General features: G+C 34.9%; 1 protein-coding gene across 5 annotated transcripts in view; it reads right to left on the bottom strand.

The window, feature by feature from the left end:
• Nucleotides 1-471: 471 nt before the first annotated feature.
• The window catches only part of LOC148939079 (Fanconi anemia group A protein homolog), a 79,118-nt gene continuing 58,803 nt past the window's right edge, over nucleotides 472-20,786 (bottom strand). For all 5 annotated transcript variants that reach the window (XM_089107294.1, XM_089107295.1, XM_089107291.1 and 2 more), the window contains 3 exons: nucleotides 12,053-12,198; nucleotides 3,796-3,926; nucleotides 472-679 (listed from right to left, as the gene is read on the bottom strand). In XM_089107294.1, coding sequence (XP_088963420.1) covers nucleotides 639-679; nucleotides 3,796-3,926; nucleotides 12,053-12,198 — 318 coding nt within the window. In that variant the 3' untranslated portion in view covers nucleotides 472-638. The remainder of the gene's footprint in view (nucleotides 680-3,795; nucleotides 3,927-12,052; nucleotides 12,199-20,786) is intronic.

A 20,786-nucleotide genomic window follows, 5' to 3' on the forward strand; every position in this document is an offset into this window, starting at 1 on the left:
CAAGTATCTACTGACTTGTGAACGAGCTTGATTTAAGTTTAGCTTAACCTTGCAAATATAGCTTAAAACAAGATCGAATTACGCTTAATATCATCTAGAGTTTCAGTGAACCCTCGTTTTACCTTGAGTTACAAGCTTGATTTAAGCTTTGATTCACAGTAAGATAAAGTGGAACAGCTAGGAGTCTTGACTCTAGCCTTTGGCTTGATTTCCAGGAACTCACTGAAGCGCTTTGCATATCAAGCTTGAATTTTACTAAATACCATTTGATTTTTAATTCCTCTTGATTTTGCCTTGAATTAAAAGCCTGATTCAAGCCTCCCAGCAGCAAGATAGCCTAAACGTTTCTCAACTTTCTGTAAATCAAGCTTTAAGTTTATCTGTTCTGCACAGCTTGAATCAAGCAATTTCGCTAGTTTGAGGAAAACAAACAAAAATACAAAAATTACGAGTACCTTGTCATAAGAACCTTTTTTTAGTGTTGGTTCTTTTCTTATGTATATCGCATCGATAATATCGTATCGTATCATAACATAGTATCTTCTCCTTAACGAAATATATCTATAATATTCCCAAAAGTTTACATCAAACTGACAAATAACTTCAAAAATATGCGTTTCCCATATTTGTGTCGGAATTTACATAAATAGACCCTTCTCGTCTTGTTCTTCAAAGAGCCCTGAAATATAAAAAGGAATAAACGAAAATGTACACGAAAAAGGAAAAATAGATCACGGTGTGCTAACCTCGTCTGCTGAAAAATACTGGCTAATAAGAAGAAGAAAGGAATAATTTTAGCATTTTGAGTTCCGTTAACGTAAAGAAACATTAAAAAGATTAACTGAAAATAAAATGAATGCTTTAATATAAATGCAAAAACTACGGGACATTAGCCCCTCATCTAGAATTTGAAAAATACATTCCTCTTTATGTGTTTTTTTTTTTGAAAAATGACTGGTATTTTCATAAGAAAATTGACAAAATCTCTCAACCAAGATTTTGGAGCATTTATTTTGTCCCCGCCTCCTAATTTCTGTGAATTGGCACATCTGCTTGTCTGATGTCAAGGTAACAGCCCCAGAACCTTGATTCTGTGTTTAGGAACATCTTAGGGAAATAAATTAAGCTTTTTTCTTAAAAGTAAGTAAGCAATTAACTGAGTCATAACTTATTTATTGTGTTATTCCATTAAACGATGAAATAAGAACCAACCTAATCTGAATGTCAATCCAGATTAAGATTATTCGAGCTTTCTGAAAATGCTAAGACTCCTGAATACCTAAATTCTGATCAATTAAAATCATGCTTAAAAGACAGATTTTCATCAAGAAGAAAGCGCAAGAATCAAACATAAGAACCCTACTACTGAAAAATTCTTAGTATGATAAACGCCATCATTTCAAAACAATAGCTCAATTGAAAGCATCATCCAAGAACATAGTGAATTTCAGGAATGCAGGATCAAATAACTGGAACACCTAAGGAGAAGGGAAAATGACTTTTTCTTGACTTGACGAGTTGGTTGGACTTCCTGTAAAGCTTCTAAAAACTACTAAAAAAAAAAAAAATATCATGCTGACCAAAGGTCTGCGTTGCGCCAGCACCAATCTCCTGATTCAATAACTTCGGACGGAAGTTCAAAGCGTGGTTGGGGGCAAATCATCCGACTCTTCCCGTTACTAGACCTCCATTTGCACTTTACTGAAAACGGTTTATTAGTGTGTTATATAATTACCATAGCATTATCATCAGCAACACAATACCAACATGACATGACAAGGGTAATCAAGATATTGATTACCCTTGTCAAAACAGATGGGGTATAGATCACCAAGGGCAAACCCAGTGAGACTTGCATGAAAAATAATCCACTTAGAACCATTTAAGGAAAGGCTACTAGAATAAATCCCTCATGATACTCCCTCAAACAAGCCTGCTAAATTTAAACAAGCCTCAGACATAGTCCTTTCAAGAATAGCGATCATCAAAGGCAACAAGAGCATCCAATGAAGGTCAAGTAATATTCTTTTTGTACAGAAATAACTAGGATTACATAGACGATAGCAAGCTGTCAGTTTCTTTGTTGTCAACGAAAAAATAAGGTTATTAAACATATAAAAACAGCCCCAAACATAAAATTGAGCCTTGAGGGCCACCACAATCAAATTCTCATGGCAAATGAGTGGATATTTGATAATAAAGTCGTCATGATGGGCAAAACCCACCAACAAACATACACACACACACACGATATAAAATAAGCTAATGTTTAGACATAATTTTTGTTCTTTTCTTTTCCGTGAAACATCAACATTCAAAAAAAAGAAATATGAACTAAAAATTTTCTGAATAAGAAAAGATTCTGAACAAAAAAAACGTTCCAAAACAGCATATCTTTTTTGAAGACGAAGCACGAAAATTTTAGACATAACTTAACAATTAGAAAATTATTACAACAACTGTGACCGATGAAAGAATGTAGCTGGCATAAACACCACACTGCAAACCTAAAAACAAACATCTAAACAATCAAAGTTTGATGCACAGTATTACAAACATAGCGAAAAAATCTGGTAGAAAATACAAAATAAAACTAACATTTTCAGATCCCCTCATTTCTGGCATTTTACTAATTTTTATTACTATGACTTAAAACTGGATAAAAAAAAGAAATCTTAAAGCGAAACCTTTGTTGCAGAGAAATGTCAAAATAGCCGAAAACCCTCCAAAAAAAGAAGAATAAAAACCAGTGATCCTTAGGTCCTCATTTGTTGCATTTTATTATTTCTTTTTATTATTTCATTTTATTAATATTGTGGTTTAAAACTGGTTACATGATTGACTCCAAAAAATCCAACTGACATCCGAATTTTCCAACTGTTTTATACCAAGACATACTTTCGTAAGGCTTGGTCGGGAGGTGCAGTACCAAATTCTTTTTCGAAAATAATTTTTTTAGACGAGGGTTCCGATGTGGGTTTGGGAGTAGCTCATTTTGAGGCTCGGACCTACCACCAAGCCCCAAGTACAAGCGAAGCAACAGACTTTCTAGCTCTTTGTGTGAAACTTATGATTTTCAAGGCCAAACGGTACTGGAAGATATAGAGTACAGTTCTTTGTGGGGGGGGATAGCACCTAATAGGTTCTCATCCTGTATATGTAAGAAAACTAAAAATTCATACATTTTAGGATGAAGATGGGTGCGTTATACCTTATTGAAATAATAACAGAAGGGCAATACAGAATTAATATGACAATACGCGGGCATAAGAGGGTATAAGAGGGGGGCATATGGGTATAAGAGACGGGCAACATATCCGCACCTGAAGGTACATAGTAGAGATTTGTTACTACTAAGGGACATTTAAAGTTTAACCAATCATACCTGAGACAAATTCACAAGGGTATTTTTACAGATATTTTTGTTGCCTGGTTACTAGGGCAGGGCTGTTGGCTTTCTCGGTTACTAGGTGTTACTAGGCTTTTTAGGTTACTAGTTACTAGATGTTGGATGATGATAGGGTAACTTTCATAGCAGGATAAATGCTGGCGATTTTTTTAAAAGAAAAATGTCGGCAAAATGTATCTACGAACGCAAGAACAAATACAAGAATAGTATGTTTTAGCAAGTCAAAATTCAATTTATTATCTATGATTAGGCAAAATTCAGGTTTTATAAGTCATAATTCGTGCAAATTCAATAGAATATTTTTTACTTTTCAAATATACAGACAAATTTGAGAAAAAAAAAATCACAAATATAATGAGCCAAACTTCAATATTCAAAATTCATACCTCGGGAAAATTCGCTAGCGTATTTTTTACAAGCGTTTTTATAAGCTGAGTACTGTGATGGAAAAATTTTGGATATACTTTTCAAGGCATCAATCAGTCTCTCTCTAGCATCTCCACTGTCAGGAACAATCCTGTAAATATTCAAAATAGAGTAAAAACCACAAAGGATCAAAAGGGTCGACATCCTCTAGTCATTGATGGTACATAGATCACTGACAATTGTCCATGCTAGTTGCCGGGTCTTTATTACAGAGACAAATAGCAAGCCTGTCACCTAGCCTTGTGGCAGCAGGGATCGAACCCCAAATCCCCTATTGCTAATAAGAGATTAATCCATTGTACTGCCACTACTAACAGCTCACTGCAGCAGCAAGGAGCTTAAGACCAACAAAGCTACGAACATTCCTTCTACGCAAAGAAGGGTTTAATTTGTAATTTTCTCTGCTATATCTAAATATATTTTGTGTAGTCAAAATTTTCTACGGTTCAGTAAAAATTACTAGGAAACAATGAATGCCATATTTATGAGGATAGGGAAAGGTGTATGCAGGATCTTTCTTTTGAGGAAGAAGGGTTACACAAAACTTTACAAAATAAAGAAAAAAATAGCTTATATGCATTTTGTTGCATTTTTACGAGTCAGGCGAATAATTCGAGAGGCATGGTCCAAACCCCATACCCCCCCCCCAATACGGCCTTGAGGATAGGGATTCAAGTTCTGAAAAAAGTGTTCCTTCTCCTGAAAAGTTGTCATATCTTGACCTAGATTTACACGGGGGTCAAACTTCGCTTTGACTGCTGGATTTCGCGTCATCCAATGAAGAATATGTTTTTTTGCTGGTAAATGTTTGGTTCACTTTTGTTTTTGAAGCAAAAAAAGTAAAAAAAACAAAAACACTAAAAAAAACATTTTAACCAACCCTTATGCCTTATCACATTATGAGGTTAAGGAATTCATAGAACTTGAGCATCTGGTGACATCAATTTACAAACTTTGTAGCACTAATTGAGGCGCTTTACCTAGTTCTTTGTGGATAGCTAAATGAAGATTGTTAGGATACAAAATGTAAATTTAAAAATAAGCGATTAAATAAAGGTATTTTATGGCTGTTAAGAAATTCAAGGAGCTTAAGATGTGGGAGCAGAAATTTAGACACCTTACCTAATTATTTGAGGTTGACAAAGTTAAAAGCATTAGTATACAAAATATAAATTTTATAAGCGAGTAAAAAAAGTTTTTATCACTGTTAAGTGATTCAGATAATTTAAAAGATCCAATAGTGCAAATTTAAAAGGTTAAAACTGCCCATTGTAGCTTTAGGGAGGGGTAGAGGATGTGGCGACCAAATTTTCACTCCGAGATCAGTAATTGAGAAGTGCGTGAGTCATTAAACCCCTTTAATCGTCAGATTTACAGATTATGATCAAGCGTCTGATTCAGCTGATGAGCCATAAAACCCCTTTAGTCCTCGAATTTGTAGATTATGAGCAAGCGTTTGATTCAGGTGATAGAAGAGCTTTAACGAAGGTCCTATCCTTCCAATATATACCAGATAAGTACATTAAGGTGATTGGTGATTCTCTTTAGTAGCAAATCATCATGCAGAGAAACCAGTTTCTCCCAAATACCTAACCATGCTAACTAATATATTTACTCTTGTACTATTCATCCCAAAATCCCCCCTTTTTGAGAGGAGGGAGGAGGAGCGTGTGTGGCTATGTTGGCCTCAGGTGGTTTGGTGCTACAGTGAGTAGTTAGTAGTAGTAGTAGTAGTCAGCTTGGATTAAGAAAGCATAGGGAGAGGAGCTTTATTTTAAGGCAAGGTTTAATAAAGAGGAACTAAAATGGATGATATCAACAAGGGGAAATTTTTTACCGTTTGATGATAAGACAAAGTATCCAGAAAGGGTTAAATCTGAGTCAGGTCCTTACTTTTGCCCAATGCGAGGAGGAGAATGACTGAATTCACTTTTTGGGTTTTTGTGAAGAATTAAATGGTCTGAGCGAAGAAAGTAAAGGCTTTAATTGTTAATAAATGTTTTATCCTATCGAACAAAAAAAATAGAGCGGACCAAGTCCAGTTTATAAGGAGAGGGATATTTCAATTGGCTAGAAATTTCATATGATGCTAAATTTATTTAGTGAGAACTTGTAATGAAATCATAAAAAAATTTCTTATTTACTTTCTGGTGAGAGGTCAGACCTACCATCGATGGGAGTTCCGGCTCAAATTTTTTTTTGGACTCATATTTTTACTGCATTTGCTGACCATGACAATTTTGTAGTCATTGTCAAAGGGGTAGACTCCTTTATTGAGGCAACGAGCATATTGATCAATTCTATCCCGGTCTCAGGTCACTATTTCTGGTTGTTCTGGTTCTTGTACGACAATGTATAGGTATACCTATTCCCTATACTATCATTCTTTTCTACAAAAATCCACAGTTACTTAGCTATTTTTGTTTACTGGGGATTGCGGTGGGGGTTGTAGTTAGTTAATTCAACCGAAAAGCTGGCTCTAAGATGTGTTCCTTCGCGAAAATTATGTGGAAAACTCTGCCTTTGCTCTGCCTTGTGTAAATAATTATTTTTCAATTAATAAACCGTCAATTAATCACAATTAATCAATTAATCAGAAGTCGACCTGATAAAAAATATAACTTATCCCGGGCATTTTAGTATACACCTAGTGGCATTTGAAGTTTTCTAATAAAAGGCATTTGAGAAAGAATGAAGTTATTCAATTCAATTAATTCAATTCTACAATAATTACATAAATAGACTTAAGCGCTAGAAATCCCAAGAAGCATAGCTTGTGGAGGACCTCATTTCAAACAAAAAATTCTTACAAAACATGACAAATTAGGGAAGAAAAAAAGATACAACAATACCGAGAAAAAAAAAACAACTGCTATACAATAGCCTTATGCTTAAATTTCTTCAAACTGACAATTTCCAGTAATTCAGATAGATTCCAAACAGTAAATAGTAATAATTCACAAAGGGGTTCTAATCTGATCCAACATAATAAGAAAAGAAAAAAGAAAAGAAAAAACTAAATAAAGTAAAGCGGAAAAAATAGCTAAAGCAAAATGAATAAACAAATTAAGAAAAAAACGAAATTACTTCAAGCCTTAGAGAATATTTTTCTGTAAAGGGAAGAAGAGTTTTTGATAAGAGAAAGTTCACTGGGAATAGAGTTCCAAAGAGCAATTGCTCTATAAATTGGTGACCTCTGAGCTGCTGATGATACCCTTTTAGGCAGCCGAAATTGGTGAACAGAGCTCCGAAGCAAAGTCTGGCACTTACGTGTTGATGCAGGATCAAAGTAGGATAATTTGTTTGGAAGAAGCGAGAAATTGAAGGCTCGATGACCTAGTTTTATGTTCTGCTTCTTGATAACCACATCTAAGGCATCTAGACCTGTATCACTGTAAAGATCAGCTGTAAGATAGAGTCGAGAAAGGCGAAAAGTTGCCTTCACCGCTCTATTCTGTGCTGTTCGTATTTGCCGAAGGGAAGAATAGTTAGTATTGCCCCATACAGTGCAGCAATAAGAAAGATAAGGAAGGACAAATGCATAGTAAAGAAGAAGCATTACATCGGGAGGAAGAAATTGATTGGCATGATGAAGCATGGACACTTGACGAGAAATTATAGAATGTGTATAGGAAATATGAGTTTTGCAAGAAAGAAAACAATCAACGTACACACCAAGAAGTACACACAAGAGCACTGGGGAATTATATCAGTACCATAAAAAACAAAGATTGTTGCGGAAGGTTCAGACATGTGGTATGGGGTTCGAAAATGAATAATACTACTCTTAGAGCAATTCAACAGCATCCCGTTCTGCTCACACCAATCACGCACATGGTTTAGCAGGAGCTGAGCTTTAGCAATAGCAGAGGGCAGATCATTAGAAACCACAAAAAAATTACTATCGTCTGCAAACAAAACAGTGTGGGTATCAAGGTTGGGAGATGGAGGAAGGTCATTAATATAAATAAGAAAGAGGAGTGGTCCCAAAACTGAGCCTTGAGATACCCTTTTGGAAACCGAGGCTAGATCAGAATATTTCCCATCGTAACACACGAACTGTGATCTATTAGACAGGTAAGATTTAAACCATTCAAAGGCAATTCCCCGAACTCCAAGTAGAGACAGTTTTCCCAGTAAGACAAAATGATCTACCATGTCGAAAGCTTTATAAAAATCAAGAAATAGTCCTAGAACGCAACGACCCTTGTCAATGTTAACACGCTCGAATTCTGTAACGTCAACGAGAGCACATGCAGTAGAGAGTTTAGGTCGGAAGCCATACTAGTGATCAGACAGAACAGAACCGCTTTCAGTTGAAACACGAGTACACAGGAATGAAAAAAGCCTCTTATGCACAACCTTTCCAAGTAATTTAGAGAAAATTGGGAGAAGTGAAATATGTCTGTACTTTGAAACTAAGCTGGGGTCACCCTTCTTAAAAAGAGGGAGTACTTATGCAATTTTATACGAGTCAGGGTATACACCTTTTGAAATAGATTGATAGATTAAAAATATGGGTTAGAGGTTCAACAACATAAGAAGAAACAGACTTAAGCACATGGTTTGTTAGTCCATGCGAATCAGCTGTGTTACTGCTACTTAAAGAAGAAATAAAATCACAGATCTCTATGCTTGAAGAAGGAGTTAGAAAAATACTTCTCTCAGCTGATGAAGATTTACCTAGTTTAGGAAAGGAGGGGGTCTTAACAGTTGGTAGGGTGGTAAAGTAAGAGTTGAAGAAACTAGGTACAGCGGATTTTTCAATAGTTCAACTATCTGCATTCTTGAAGGTGGTCGGCTGTTTCTTTGATTGTTTCCTACGAGATAAAGCTTCATTAACTACACTCCAAACTTTCTGTAAGTTACCTTTGCACTCCTGAATTTTCAACAAAGAATAATTATTCTTAGCTAGTCTAATTGTTGATGTTAATACATTCTTATAATTCTTATACTTTGATAAATCATCAGGATCAAGGCTTTTGCAAGCCAGCTTAAAAAGCTCTGACTTCTGCATTGTTGATTTCACAAGACTAGGAGACATTCAAGGCATCTTGGGTTTATATTTACTAGAAGATTTTACTAGTTGAAATTTTTTTTCTATTAGTGTTTGAAGCCGACTCATTAATGAGGCTGAAGCCCTATTAATATCTTCAGAATTCCTTACTGAACACCAATCACTAGCACTAAGATCAGACATAAGGTTATGAACATTGCTCTGACTCTTGAATAAGACTCACCTCTGGTATCCTTTTGGCTCAACATTTTTAATTTGAGAACAGAACAGTAAATTAGAAAATGGTCAAAAAAATCAGAGAAAATAATACCAGAGGAAAATTTAATATTATTTTTAGAAGACAGAAAAATGTTGTCAATCAGAGTTGCAGAAGATCTGACTGGATCAACACGAGTAGGAAAGAAAATGCAAGGAAGAAGGCCAGAGGAAGAAATAGATTAAAAAAAAACGATCAGACTCATTATCACACCCAATTTTCAATAAATTGCAGTTAAAGTCTCCAAGCATAAAAACATTTCTTGAAGCAAGCTTATCAACTGAGTACAGTTTATCAATTAATTCAGAAAATTTCGCTATAGGGAAAGGTGGAGGCTTCTAAAATAAACAAAAAGTGTCAGAACTTACTGTATCACATGACAGGTCAACAATCAAAGCATACACACTTCTATTATTTACAACTGGATCAAAAATCTTCTCAAGATCAGAACGTCTCACAACATTAAGATTACTTCGGACAAAATGGGATATACCACCAGAGCACTTAGTTAGAGATCTAATTGAGTCACATGCAGTAAAGCCTGGTATGTCATAAACAGACATATCATCACTTGAAGACAGCCAGATCTCTGTGAGACCTACTACATCATAAGGGCAATTAACACCACCAATATATTGCAGAACATTATCCTCTTTGTACCTTAAACCTTGCACATTCAAAGTAAACACATTAAAGTTTTTAACAAAAGACATTGACGGCAGCATTTTTTTCAAAATAATGTTGATAAGAATGGTAACAACAATCAGACTGATGAAGAGATTTTAACAGAGGATCATTTTCACTATCATCACTAGAAACAAAAGGTGAATCAAAACACACTGAATCAAGAAGAGAAAGTTTAGTTAGGAAACAAAAAGAATCTTGAGTATCATCCATTTTCATTACCCAATTTTAGGAAAAGTGGTGAAACAGATAAAGCTAAATTAGTATGGACAGGAAGAATACAGCATGGAAAATAAGAAAAATTGGCAAAAAAACAAAAAAGCAGATGAAATTTTGTTGTAAAGAGAAGAGTTATGTGAAGCAGCACTAGTCATTTCTGAAACAATACTGGCAAAAGATTCTGGCAAAACAGGTAGGGCATTAATGTCACCGATGGATGATATTTTGAGTACCCTACTTCCACTTTTAACAAAAATATCACCATTCAAAGCCCTAGCATTATTCCTGCCACAATGAGCTTTAGCATGTAAAAGTAAGGTAAGCCTAGGTTTAGTCAAAGGCTCATTAATGACCACACCAGATTTTTTCAGGTTCTTTTTATTTTTAGAAGCAAGAAACGTACTCTCAGGTTGCAGAACTCAAAAATAACTGGTCGATTTCTATTACCAACTCGTTTTCCAATACGTTTCACAAACAAAATCTCACTGTTCAAAAGACTAATGCCAGGAAACTTATCTTGGCAAAGTGACAAAAACTTAGGCTCCGGGTTGTCAAATGTAATATCCTCAGGTAATCCAAACACAATGAGTTGATTTTTTAATCCTTGCTGCTTAGGTTGATCAGTTTGAGCAGCAACATGATCAGCAAGCTTTTTTTCAATGTCTGCAATTTTACCAGAAAAGTCCATTTCTTGAAGCTGTGTACTGACCATCTGTTTAATGTCTTCCTGGATGGAGCCTGACATCAGGTCCTTTACTTCCAAATTACAACTTTGTCACCTTTCACAGGTAGACCAAGGGATTGAACTTGTGACTGAATGCTCTTTGTAACAGTAGTAAGCAGGGATTTAAAGACATTTTCTTCAATGGACTTTGCCATCTTCTTCAAATTAGTAATATCTGTCAGAATCTCAGGCGTAGCAGTGGCAGGATTACTTGGGTTAGCAGGCCTAGAATTAGCAGCAGCAGATTGGCTCCTGGTAGACATTTCAAATAAGCAACATGAGCAAAGCACAGCAGAATACAGAAGCCAAGCAAAATTCAGGAAGCAAGACGATGCTGAGTAGCAGCAGGATTGTTAGAAATTAGTAGAAAATTGGAAAGAATCTTACCCTTAAAGTCCCCTCTTTACCGTCGGGGTATCGTTGGATATACTTGTCAGTTGTAATAGGGACAACCGATGAACCCACTGGTACCAATAGTTGTTGTTTCTTGTTAAAAACCAATGAGATAAAGTTCAGCACATATGTCTCGAATTTTGTCTCGACATATAATATACAAACATTTTTTCATACAGGTATTACAATAATATGAAAGATGCACATAAATCCCACCTCTAGGAAATAGAAGGAGGTTAAATACGTAAAAAACATACTGTGAGATCAGTATTTTTTTATTGCACTAATCTCTGGGGGTAACTACATAACAGTTAAGTAATAAATTTATTGATGCAAGATTTGTCGCTAGGATATATTAAGTGTCCTACCTTAGGTCAATAGGTTAAAGGTTCAATACTTAGGGAGAGAGGTAGATAATACATAAAAAAAAATCAATCCTATGGAGGATACTTAAGATCAATCACTGGATAAAGGGAAGAAGCCACTCCACCCTCCTAAGACTTTTCACCTGTACCTTCTGTGTAAAGGTAGGTATAGGAACTTAATCACGTAAGATAAAACGCACAATATACAAAACGAGCAAAAATTTTCAGACAGTGAAAACTAGAAGACACTGCAAATATTTGGACGAGAACACTGTAAATATTTTGGCCAAAACTGCTGAATGAAAACAGTGAAAAACACTGCAAATATTTTGGCTAAAACCTCCCCTCAGCCATCTCAGTGCGGAAAAGGAAAAATACAGTAGATAATTAAATTCAAACGCCTAACAAAAAATAAAATAAAACAGCCAATTAAAGAATAAATTCCGTAGTTCTACTATTTTTCTGAAGTCATTTTGAGCCAGTGTGGCCTCAGGACTTATTTGGGAACAACATAAGTATTAATAAAGAAAAGAGTAAAATAATTCCAGGATTTTCATACCTTGGACTAAGCAGCGCTGGAAGAAAACTTCCTTGATAATAGTTAATTCGAAAAATACTTGCTTCAATCAAAATGTTTGGTATCTTCTCCGTTTTTTCGTATAATTCAACTGCCAGCTGGATATCTACATCAACTTTTGACTGTTTCTACAAAAAAAAAACAACTGTAGGGTAAATAATCGTCTTCCCGATAAATTTTACCAGACTTTCTAAAAATACTAGGGACAGTGTAAATGAAATACCATTTTTTATTAGTTACATGAAAATTATGCAGCTATATTTGTCTTAGAAAAAAATAGAGACTTCAATTTCTAATGAAAAAGACTTCTATACACAAAGACTTCTATATTAAATTCACAAATCTGAAAAAAACAAAAAATTAATAAAAGGCCAATTAAAGAATAAATTCAATAATATAGAATAAACAATAATACGTTACATTAAAATTTTGACATCCATATTTCTTAAAAATAAGAAAAATTGGAATATCAATTTTTAATGGAAAAGACTTTTATGTTCAGAATTGCAGTTTGGAAGAATCAGGCGCAAAATTGAAAAAAAAATGTGGGTGAAAAATTAAGGGAAAAAAATAATCTAAAAAATTAACTTAAGGTGGTATAGTTTTATATTGAAAGTACAGGTGTCTTTGGTAATCACAATATTGCTCTTGTTTGAACTTTTACGGACGAAAAACGTCGTCAAATTTAATTAATTTGACGTTTTACTTATTCATTTTAACAGCTCAGTGTTGCTACGGTAACGAAAATGTCGAGCTGTCCAAAAAAATTTTTATAATTTTGAAAAAACCAAAGGAAGAATGTTGCAGAATCACTGATTAATGAATAGACCTAAATTGGATCCAAGGCTAAAAGATATTTTGTTTTGATGTCCTTAGTACTTCAAAAAAGGAAGCCGGACCAGGTGAATGAAATTTTCAAAATTCAGCTCAGTTATTAATTTCAGAAAATCTCTGGAAGTTTCACCAAACTCCGCTGCTTATCATATAAATTTAAAGAAAGTTTGTCCAGAAAGCAACTGTTTACTCTTATTAAACAAGCAATATATATCAATATATTAAATTAAACATACACACATACTAATAGAAAATATTTAAAACCGTATCATCACATGACACATAAATACATCATCCAAACAAAAATGAACATTTTAGACTGTCAGTTCATTCCACATATGTATAATGTTTAGAAAACACACGCAAAGAAACTTGAACACAATCATATCTGGCCAAAACTGTAATAATTTTTTTGTTGTTGTATGGTGATATGTGTTTACATTGTGAATTTGTAAGATCTGTCTCAATATGAGATTTTAATTTGTTTTCCTGGATCTGGTTTAATTCAAAATAAATATATTTCTTTAATTTTCGCTGTCTTTGATTTCCATGTTTTTTTTACTGTATTGACCTAAAGCCCCATTTTTTAGTTGTTTTGTCTTTATTTATACCATAATCAGTGCTAAATACTGTTTTTTTGGAGGGGGGAGGGTGACTAGAATATTGATGATCTTTTTTCTTCTTCTTGTACTGCTAGTATAGCAGATATTAAGAATAGCTAAAGTTTGTATAAATTAAGAAGCAGCTGCATTCAGATCATAGGAAGCGGGGAGGATGAACATATTTGTATAAGTTTAAGTAAAGAGACCACAAAGTTAAAATATATCCAAGTTCAGAGCCCCTCTGAATCTATCAGTAGCTATAATTAAGACTAAATTAGAGAAGGGTGGAAATAATTGTTCACTGAAAATCAAATATAATCAATGAGGTTCCCCCTAAAAATCAGTAAGCACCCCCTCATTCTGTTGCACCTACGACGCCCCAAGAAGATAGAGCCATAATTTACTTTTTAGTACCATTAAATATGATACCGTAATTTACAGTGTTAAATATGAGACAATAATTAAATTTGGAAAAGAAATGCGATGTTTGTTAAGTAGTTCCCCTAAGAAGTGCACTAATTCATGGAAAGATAAAACAACGTAACCCTTTGATCCCTGAAGGATCCCTCAGGAAACACAAATTTAAGAATCTCTTATTATCAAAACTACACAAGCTATTCATTGTGTAGCTCTATTCCTGGTATTTTTCACAGTTTATGATCATCCACCTTTGGTTGATATTAAGTAAAAAAAAAAAAAAAAATTTTTAACCTAAAGTGAGGAGCGACATTAAAACTTAAAACAAACAGAAATTATGCCGTATATGAAGGAGGCTGTCCCCTCCTCAACACCCCACTCTTTATGCTAAGGTTTGACTCTTTTTCATAACTCTGTTTTTTAAAACAATAAAAAAATTTAGCATAAAGAGCGGATAGTTGAGGAGGAATAGCCCCTTTCAAATAGGTAATAATTTCTGTTCGTTTTAAGCTTTAATGTGGCTCCTTACTTTAAATTAAAAAAAACTTGTTTTTTATTTAATTTCTGAACGTTATATTAAACGAATACGTAATAATTAAAACGAATTTACAAATTAATTTCTCTTTTTTAACTAATAATAACCTTATAATAGCCTAGGTTTGATTTTTGTTCCAGTTATTCGACATTCCCCCTCTATGGAAAATTCCAGTTCTAGTGTTTGATCTCATTGGGAGATAAGGCAGAATGAGCTTGAATGCAATTGCAACATCACTGATGAATATAGGCCTACTATTTGTAGGCAACAAGGCAAACATTGTTGCACCACATAGTGAATAACAGACCAGTAAAACCTACTGGAGTACTAAAGGCCGTTTAATTAGAATAATAAGCTCTTTCAAAGCTTATAAAAAAAAAATCAGCGTAAACAGCGAGGTATTAAGGAGGGGGCGACCCCCCTCATATACGTAATAATTTCTGTTCGTTTTAATTTTTAATGTTGCTTCTTACTTTCAGCTGAAGAAAAACTTGTTTTTTTTTATTTCTGATCGCTTTTTTTAAATAATGCTGGGAAATCTGGTTCACCCTCTATGGAAAATTCCCTTTCCCCGTGAAAAATTTATCCATGGAAAGATCCTCCCACTTAACCTTCCTCCTTTACCAGAAAAATCCTCCCTGAAAACGTGTATATACTTCCCAAAAACCAATACTATACAATGCAATGGGCGAAATAACTTACAGCCCTTCCCATGGGGACTTTCGGGGGTTATGTCATCCTCAAAGACAGGTTATTAGAGTTTTCAACTATGCTGAAAAAAATAGAAATCTAAAAATTTTGATCGGGTGACTTTGGGGAAAAATTAGCGTGTGAAGAGTGCTAGCTGCCCTTCAATATTTTTGGTCAATTAAAAAGAGCACTAGAACTTCTGATTTCCAATCAGATGAACCCTCTCCCGATCTTCTACGGTCACTGGTTCAATATAATCACAACTGGAAAAAATAAACAAACAAATAAATAAATAAATAAACATGCATCCATGATCATTCTTCTGAAAAAAAAAATGCAAAATTCTATATTTTGTACATAGGAACTTGAAAACTCTACAGTACGGTTCTCTGGTATGTTAAATCTGATGGTTTGATTTTCATTAAGATTGCTTGATGCTTTGGAGATGTTTCCCCCTTTTTCAAAAATTTGGCAAATTTTCTGATGCTCGTAACTTTTGATGAGTTCCATCAAATTTGGCGAATTTCGCATATTTTGAATAAGCATCAAAATTCGATTCTTTTGATGTATCAATTATTATCTAGACTCTGGTTCTTAGAGTTTCGGTTACTATTGAGCTACATTGCGCCGTACTTACAGTTCGTTACCACAAACTGTTTGATAATCCCGGTCAAAGTAAGCACTTCTTTCCTCCTTAGATTGTATCCAAAAGGTGGGCATGTATTTTTGTAATTGACAATGTAATAATTTCTTCTAGTTTTTATTTCCCTGGCCTTTCATAGAGGAAGGTCTGATAGTTTAAATGAAGCGTTGTTTGCATCGATAATATGAAAACCAAGGGAAAAGAAGGACCCTAAGAATCATGGTTCCTAGAGAAACCATCCATCAGAAATGGGAACTATTCAGGTGACTGAACGTACATAAAGTGTGATATGCTAAAGTATCCCGTAACCACTGTTTTTATGCCACAATCTTATAATTTTTGATGGTTTTACATGCTACATAGTATCTGTAGCTCTGAGGAATCGTTTGGAAGAACTTGAGCTTGGGATTGTCACTCTCAAAAGTAAATTACTAAACTTTCTGTAGCTAAATGACTAAATTTCCTGTAGATACAATTAGTAAGATTGAGTAAGTTCCAGAACCAATACGTCTTTTTGGGGTTGCATTGGACGAATCTACAACAACTGCACCAAAGACAGCAAGAGATGAGCACTCGACAATTATGAAGAAACTATGTTCATGCCCAATTTCATTGACACAACATGTGAATTTTTTCTTAGTCCAGATAATACTTCTGATCTGGAAGACCTGCCAAGCGAAAATGAAGACCTATCTCATACACAGTATGTTCCTCCTGATGAAGTTTTAGAAGAACTGCTCAAATCTGAAATAGAAACCAGCTGAATTAAAGCCAATGACTGTGATGGTCAGGATGAGTCTCAAGCTAATAGAGGTTAAGAAATCCGACCACAAGCCTCAGGTATTCCTAATTCCAAACCAATGAGACAACAAGACATTGCTTGGAGGAAAATAGATTTTATCCAACCAGTCTTTCTATGAAAAGATCAGCTTTAGGTTGACAAAGAAATGAGTCAGGTTGTTTGTTTTTTTTACAACAAAGTAATAAGTCACATATGCTATAAGACAAACACATATGCACTTCCAAAAGATGGCAAGCAACTAGGCGCTCCTTTGGCTGACAATTAACGTTTCCTAGGAGTCCTTTCGTTTACAGGAATAGTTAAAGTGCCCTCTTATTGCAGCTACTGGTCAAACAAAGCTCATTATTCCGTGATAGTTGATGCTATGTCACATGACAGATTTGAACCGAACTGATACAGAAGTATTTGTATTTCAATGACATTGTATCACAGAAACCCCTCAGAGACCCTGGTTTCAACAGGGTTCATAAAATTTATCCCTTGGTAGAGAAGGTTTGAACCATTTTCATGAAGATCCACCCAGTAGAACATCAGGCCATTGATAAGCAAATAGTTTCAACGAAGCATTACAATCTGAAAAAAAAACACATACATGGGGAAACAAGTTCATCTCTACAGCGGGAATAAGTGGATTTGTGCATAATCTAGAAATATTTGCTGGCAAGGGATCAGTGGATACAAGAGATTTTGGGTTGGTGCTGATTTTGTCCTCAGACTTGTGAGGGGAACACCAAACCACATGAGCTACAAGCTCTTTTACAACAACTAGTTTTTATCACTAGACCTGGCCCAGACCTTAAATGACCAGGATACACTTACACTGATTAATGTTACGGTAAAGAGGTTAAAAGGTTGTGCTTTGGAACTAGATAGCAAAATGAAAGAGCAAGGAAGAGGCTCGTATGACCGGCGGGTGGAACCACAGTCAAATGTTGCAGTTGTATGACAATAAGCTGGTTCACTTGATATCTACCTATGTAGCTGTGGATCTTGAATCACCTGACACATGACAGCTACTGAAGATGAAGACCTATCTGATCCGATGACATACAAAGAAAGGATGTAAAAGTAAAGAGACCACGCTGTGTGAAGGAATACAATGGCTTTATGGGCGTAGTTGATCTTGCCGATATGCTGATAGAGCTGTACAGAACTACGTTCAAGTCTGAAAACAAGTGGCACATGCGAATTTTCTTTTTCTTGTTTGACCTTTCCATAGTAAATGAGTGGATCCTGTATTGCAGGTGTCTTCCTACTTGACAGAAGCCCATAAACTGGCTGCAGTTCAAAACAGAAGTCGCACAAGCCCCACTATCTGGTGCATCCTCAGTGAGGTAGACCACTAAATGAAGCTTTATACCAAAAGAAAAGAAAGTATAGTTGCCACCCACGAGATTCGACAAGACTTGACGGCCAGGAGCACTTTACAGATTGGGTAGATAGCAAACAGAGATGTTCAAGCCCACTACAAAGTGAAGTGTATTAAGTGCGAAGTGGCTTTGTGTTTCATGCCAAACAGAAACCGTTTTCTATCTTACACACTAGCTAGGCAATGTATGACAATGTGTTGTTAGGGCTAGATGTTGCCTGTGGGAACCATTCTGCAGTTTCTTCACTTGCATCAAAAATTTTTTTTCTTAACATTTTCGTTGCGGAAAGACCTTAAATAAAGCACATAAATACACACGGAAATTTTCCTCTTTTCTTTCAATTTTCAGTGATCAAAGAGCTAAAGATTCTAACAGGTAACACACATAGTATGTTACGTTAAAAAAAAACAATAGAAAAACAATTAAACGACATTTTACTTGTAAAAACCCATTGTGAAAAGTAACTATAAAGAGCAGGGCTTTGACATTTAATGCGCTGACACTTCAAGGTTCAAGCGTTTTTGCCGCTTTGTTTTTGCGAGACTTTCGGGAAATCCCCGAAAATTAATCACCGGGGATAGTGAAAAACACTGAACAAAACGTAAATGATGAGCCAAAGGTAATGAAAGAGAGAATTGATACCGAAGAAGAGATCTCAGCTCCCATTCTTGGGAGACATCTGACAGTTTATATGTAGCCATGGAATTCCTGTATTGTTTTAAAATCACTTTTCTTTGAAATGACAGCGCGGCGGCGGAGTGCATCTGGCATTTTGATGATAAATCACATCAATCCAGGTTTTGTTAAGAAAAAAAATCACTCAGTGATAATTTATTGCACCCCTGGCATTGTGCGCCCCTAGGTCCGGGTTTTTTGGCAAATCATGGCCTTACAAAGGGATGAAAAGAGAGAACGAGAGAGAGAGAGATAGAGAGAGAAAGATCCATCTGTCCTCACATCTAATATTTTTGACGACTAATAAAAGTAATTGTTATACAGCTGGTTGCTATCAATCGTGAAAATACGTAGATTTTAACAATAAATCATAAACCATATTGTCTATTATCAGTCTAATATTTCTATGACCAGCAGATATTTCATCCACTAGCTGATAGTTTTTACCGAACAAGATAACTAGGCAGTTAAATCGGTAAAATCTATATGCAAGCCATGTATGCATTAATAGTCTAGACTGAAGACAGCGCGGGTTTTTACAATTTCTTCCATATTCCCTTTTTCAATTTTTTCAAAGTTTCTTTCATACTCCTTTTTTCAAAGTTTCTTCCATATTCCTTTTTTTCACAATGTCTTCCAATCCACTTTTTCCATTTTTTCCTTTACCCACAATTTCTCCCATATTCTTTTTTTCAATTTTTCCAGTTTTCACAAATTCTTCCATACTCCTTTTTTCCATTTTCATAATTTCTTTCATATTCCTTTTTCCATTTTTTTCACAATTTCTTGAGACGTTTCCAGGAAATTCTCCCCACGGCATTTCTTTTATGCCAAAAAGGAAGGTTTCCAAGGGTTTCCTTCTAGGGGTTTGTAATACAGCAGTAAAACTTTATTTAAGTCTGACCGCCATTGTTGTCATCCTTTATGTTAAGTGAGTGAAAATCCTTTGCCCACTCACGCAATGACAACACTTTTTGTTTATCTGGCCTCTATTCGGGCAATAGACTATTTATCTACCATGAACTTTATTTTCGCCACTCACAGCAACTAATACGACTATGTATTGAGATGTAACATATAGTTCAGCTTGCCATAATAAACGGTGGCGTCAATTCAGTAAAATTTAAGGGGGGGGGGGTCCTTTTGAAGATCTAGGGAGGGGATATTTCCATTTTTCAAGGAAAATACCAAAAGAGGGTATTTTTTAAATGAAAATACACATAAAAAGATAGTTTCAAAATCTGGGAGGGGGGGGGCTAAATCTAGGGGACGGAGGAGAAAAAAGCTAGGGGTCACATGTCCCCAATTAACTAATTCTTCCATATTAAAAAGAATAAATAGAAAAGGCAGACCATCAGTATACTTATCAATCTAACCAATCGAATTATCATTGATTACCTTTAAAGACATTTTTTAGGAATTTAACCTCCTTATACCTTTTCAGGCAATGTTGAGCATTTCAACTTCACACATTCAAACTACATAATACATAATTTTATCTTTCAAGGATTGTCAAACATTTTGAGAATAACTTTAGTTATTGAACAGATTACAAGGTTTGTTTTCAGAATTTAAAATCTTATATTTTGTTATCCATAACGTTAAAGAAATTTTGAATTTGAATATCTAACGCGGACTATTATCTTTCGACGACTGTAAAATATTTTGATGATAAATTCGGTTATTGAATAGATTTCCAAGTACGTTTTCAGAATTTAAAATATTATGCTTTGTTAGCCTTAACGTTAAGGTAATTTTGAGTATTTCAACGCTAACACGCTTTCAAAGTATCTAACACATACGTCTATTTTACACTTACCATTGGATGGATTTGCAGGTATATTCTCAGAATCTTAAAAATTCTATACTTTGTCAGCCATGACGTTAAGGTAATTTTGAGTATTTTAACGTTCACACACTTTCGACGCCTTTCAAATAATCTGATAATAAATTCACTAAACATTGGATAGATTTCCGTGTACGTTTTTAGAATTTAAAAATCTTCCACTTTGTCACTCATAACGTTAAGGTAACTTTGAATACTTCACGTTCACAGACTTTCAAACCACCTAAGACATACACTTCGACATACACTTTGATTTTTCAACGATTGCCAAATATTTTGACACTAAATTTCAGGGACCACTG

Source organism: Artemia sp. Qi Xiang Cuo, unplaced genomic scaffold, assembly GCF_049724085.1.
Source record: "Artemia sp. Qi Xiang Cuo unplaced genomic scaffold, ASM4972408v1 HiC_scaffold_22, whole genome shotgun sequence".
Classification (NCBI taxonomy): domain Eukaryota; kingdom Metazoa; phylum Arthropoda; class Branchiopoda; order Anostraca; family Artemiidae; genus Artemia; species Artemia sp. Qi Xiang Cuo.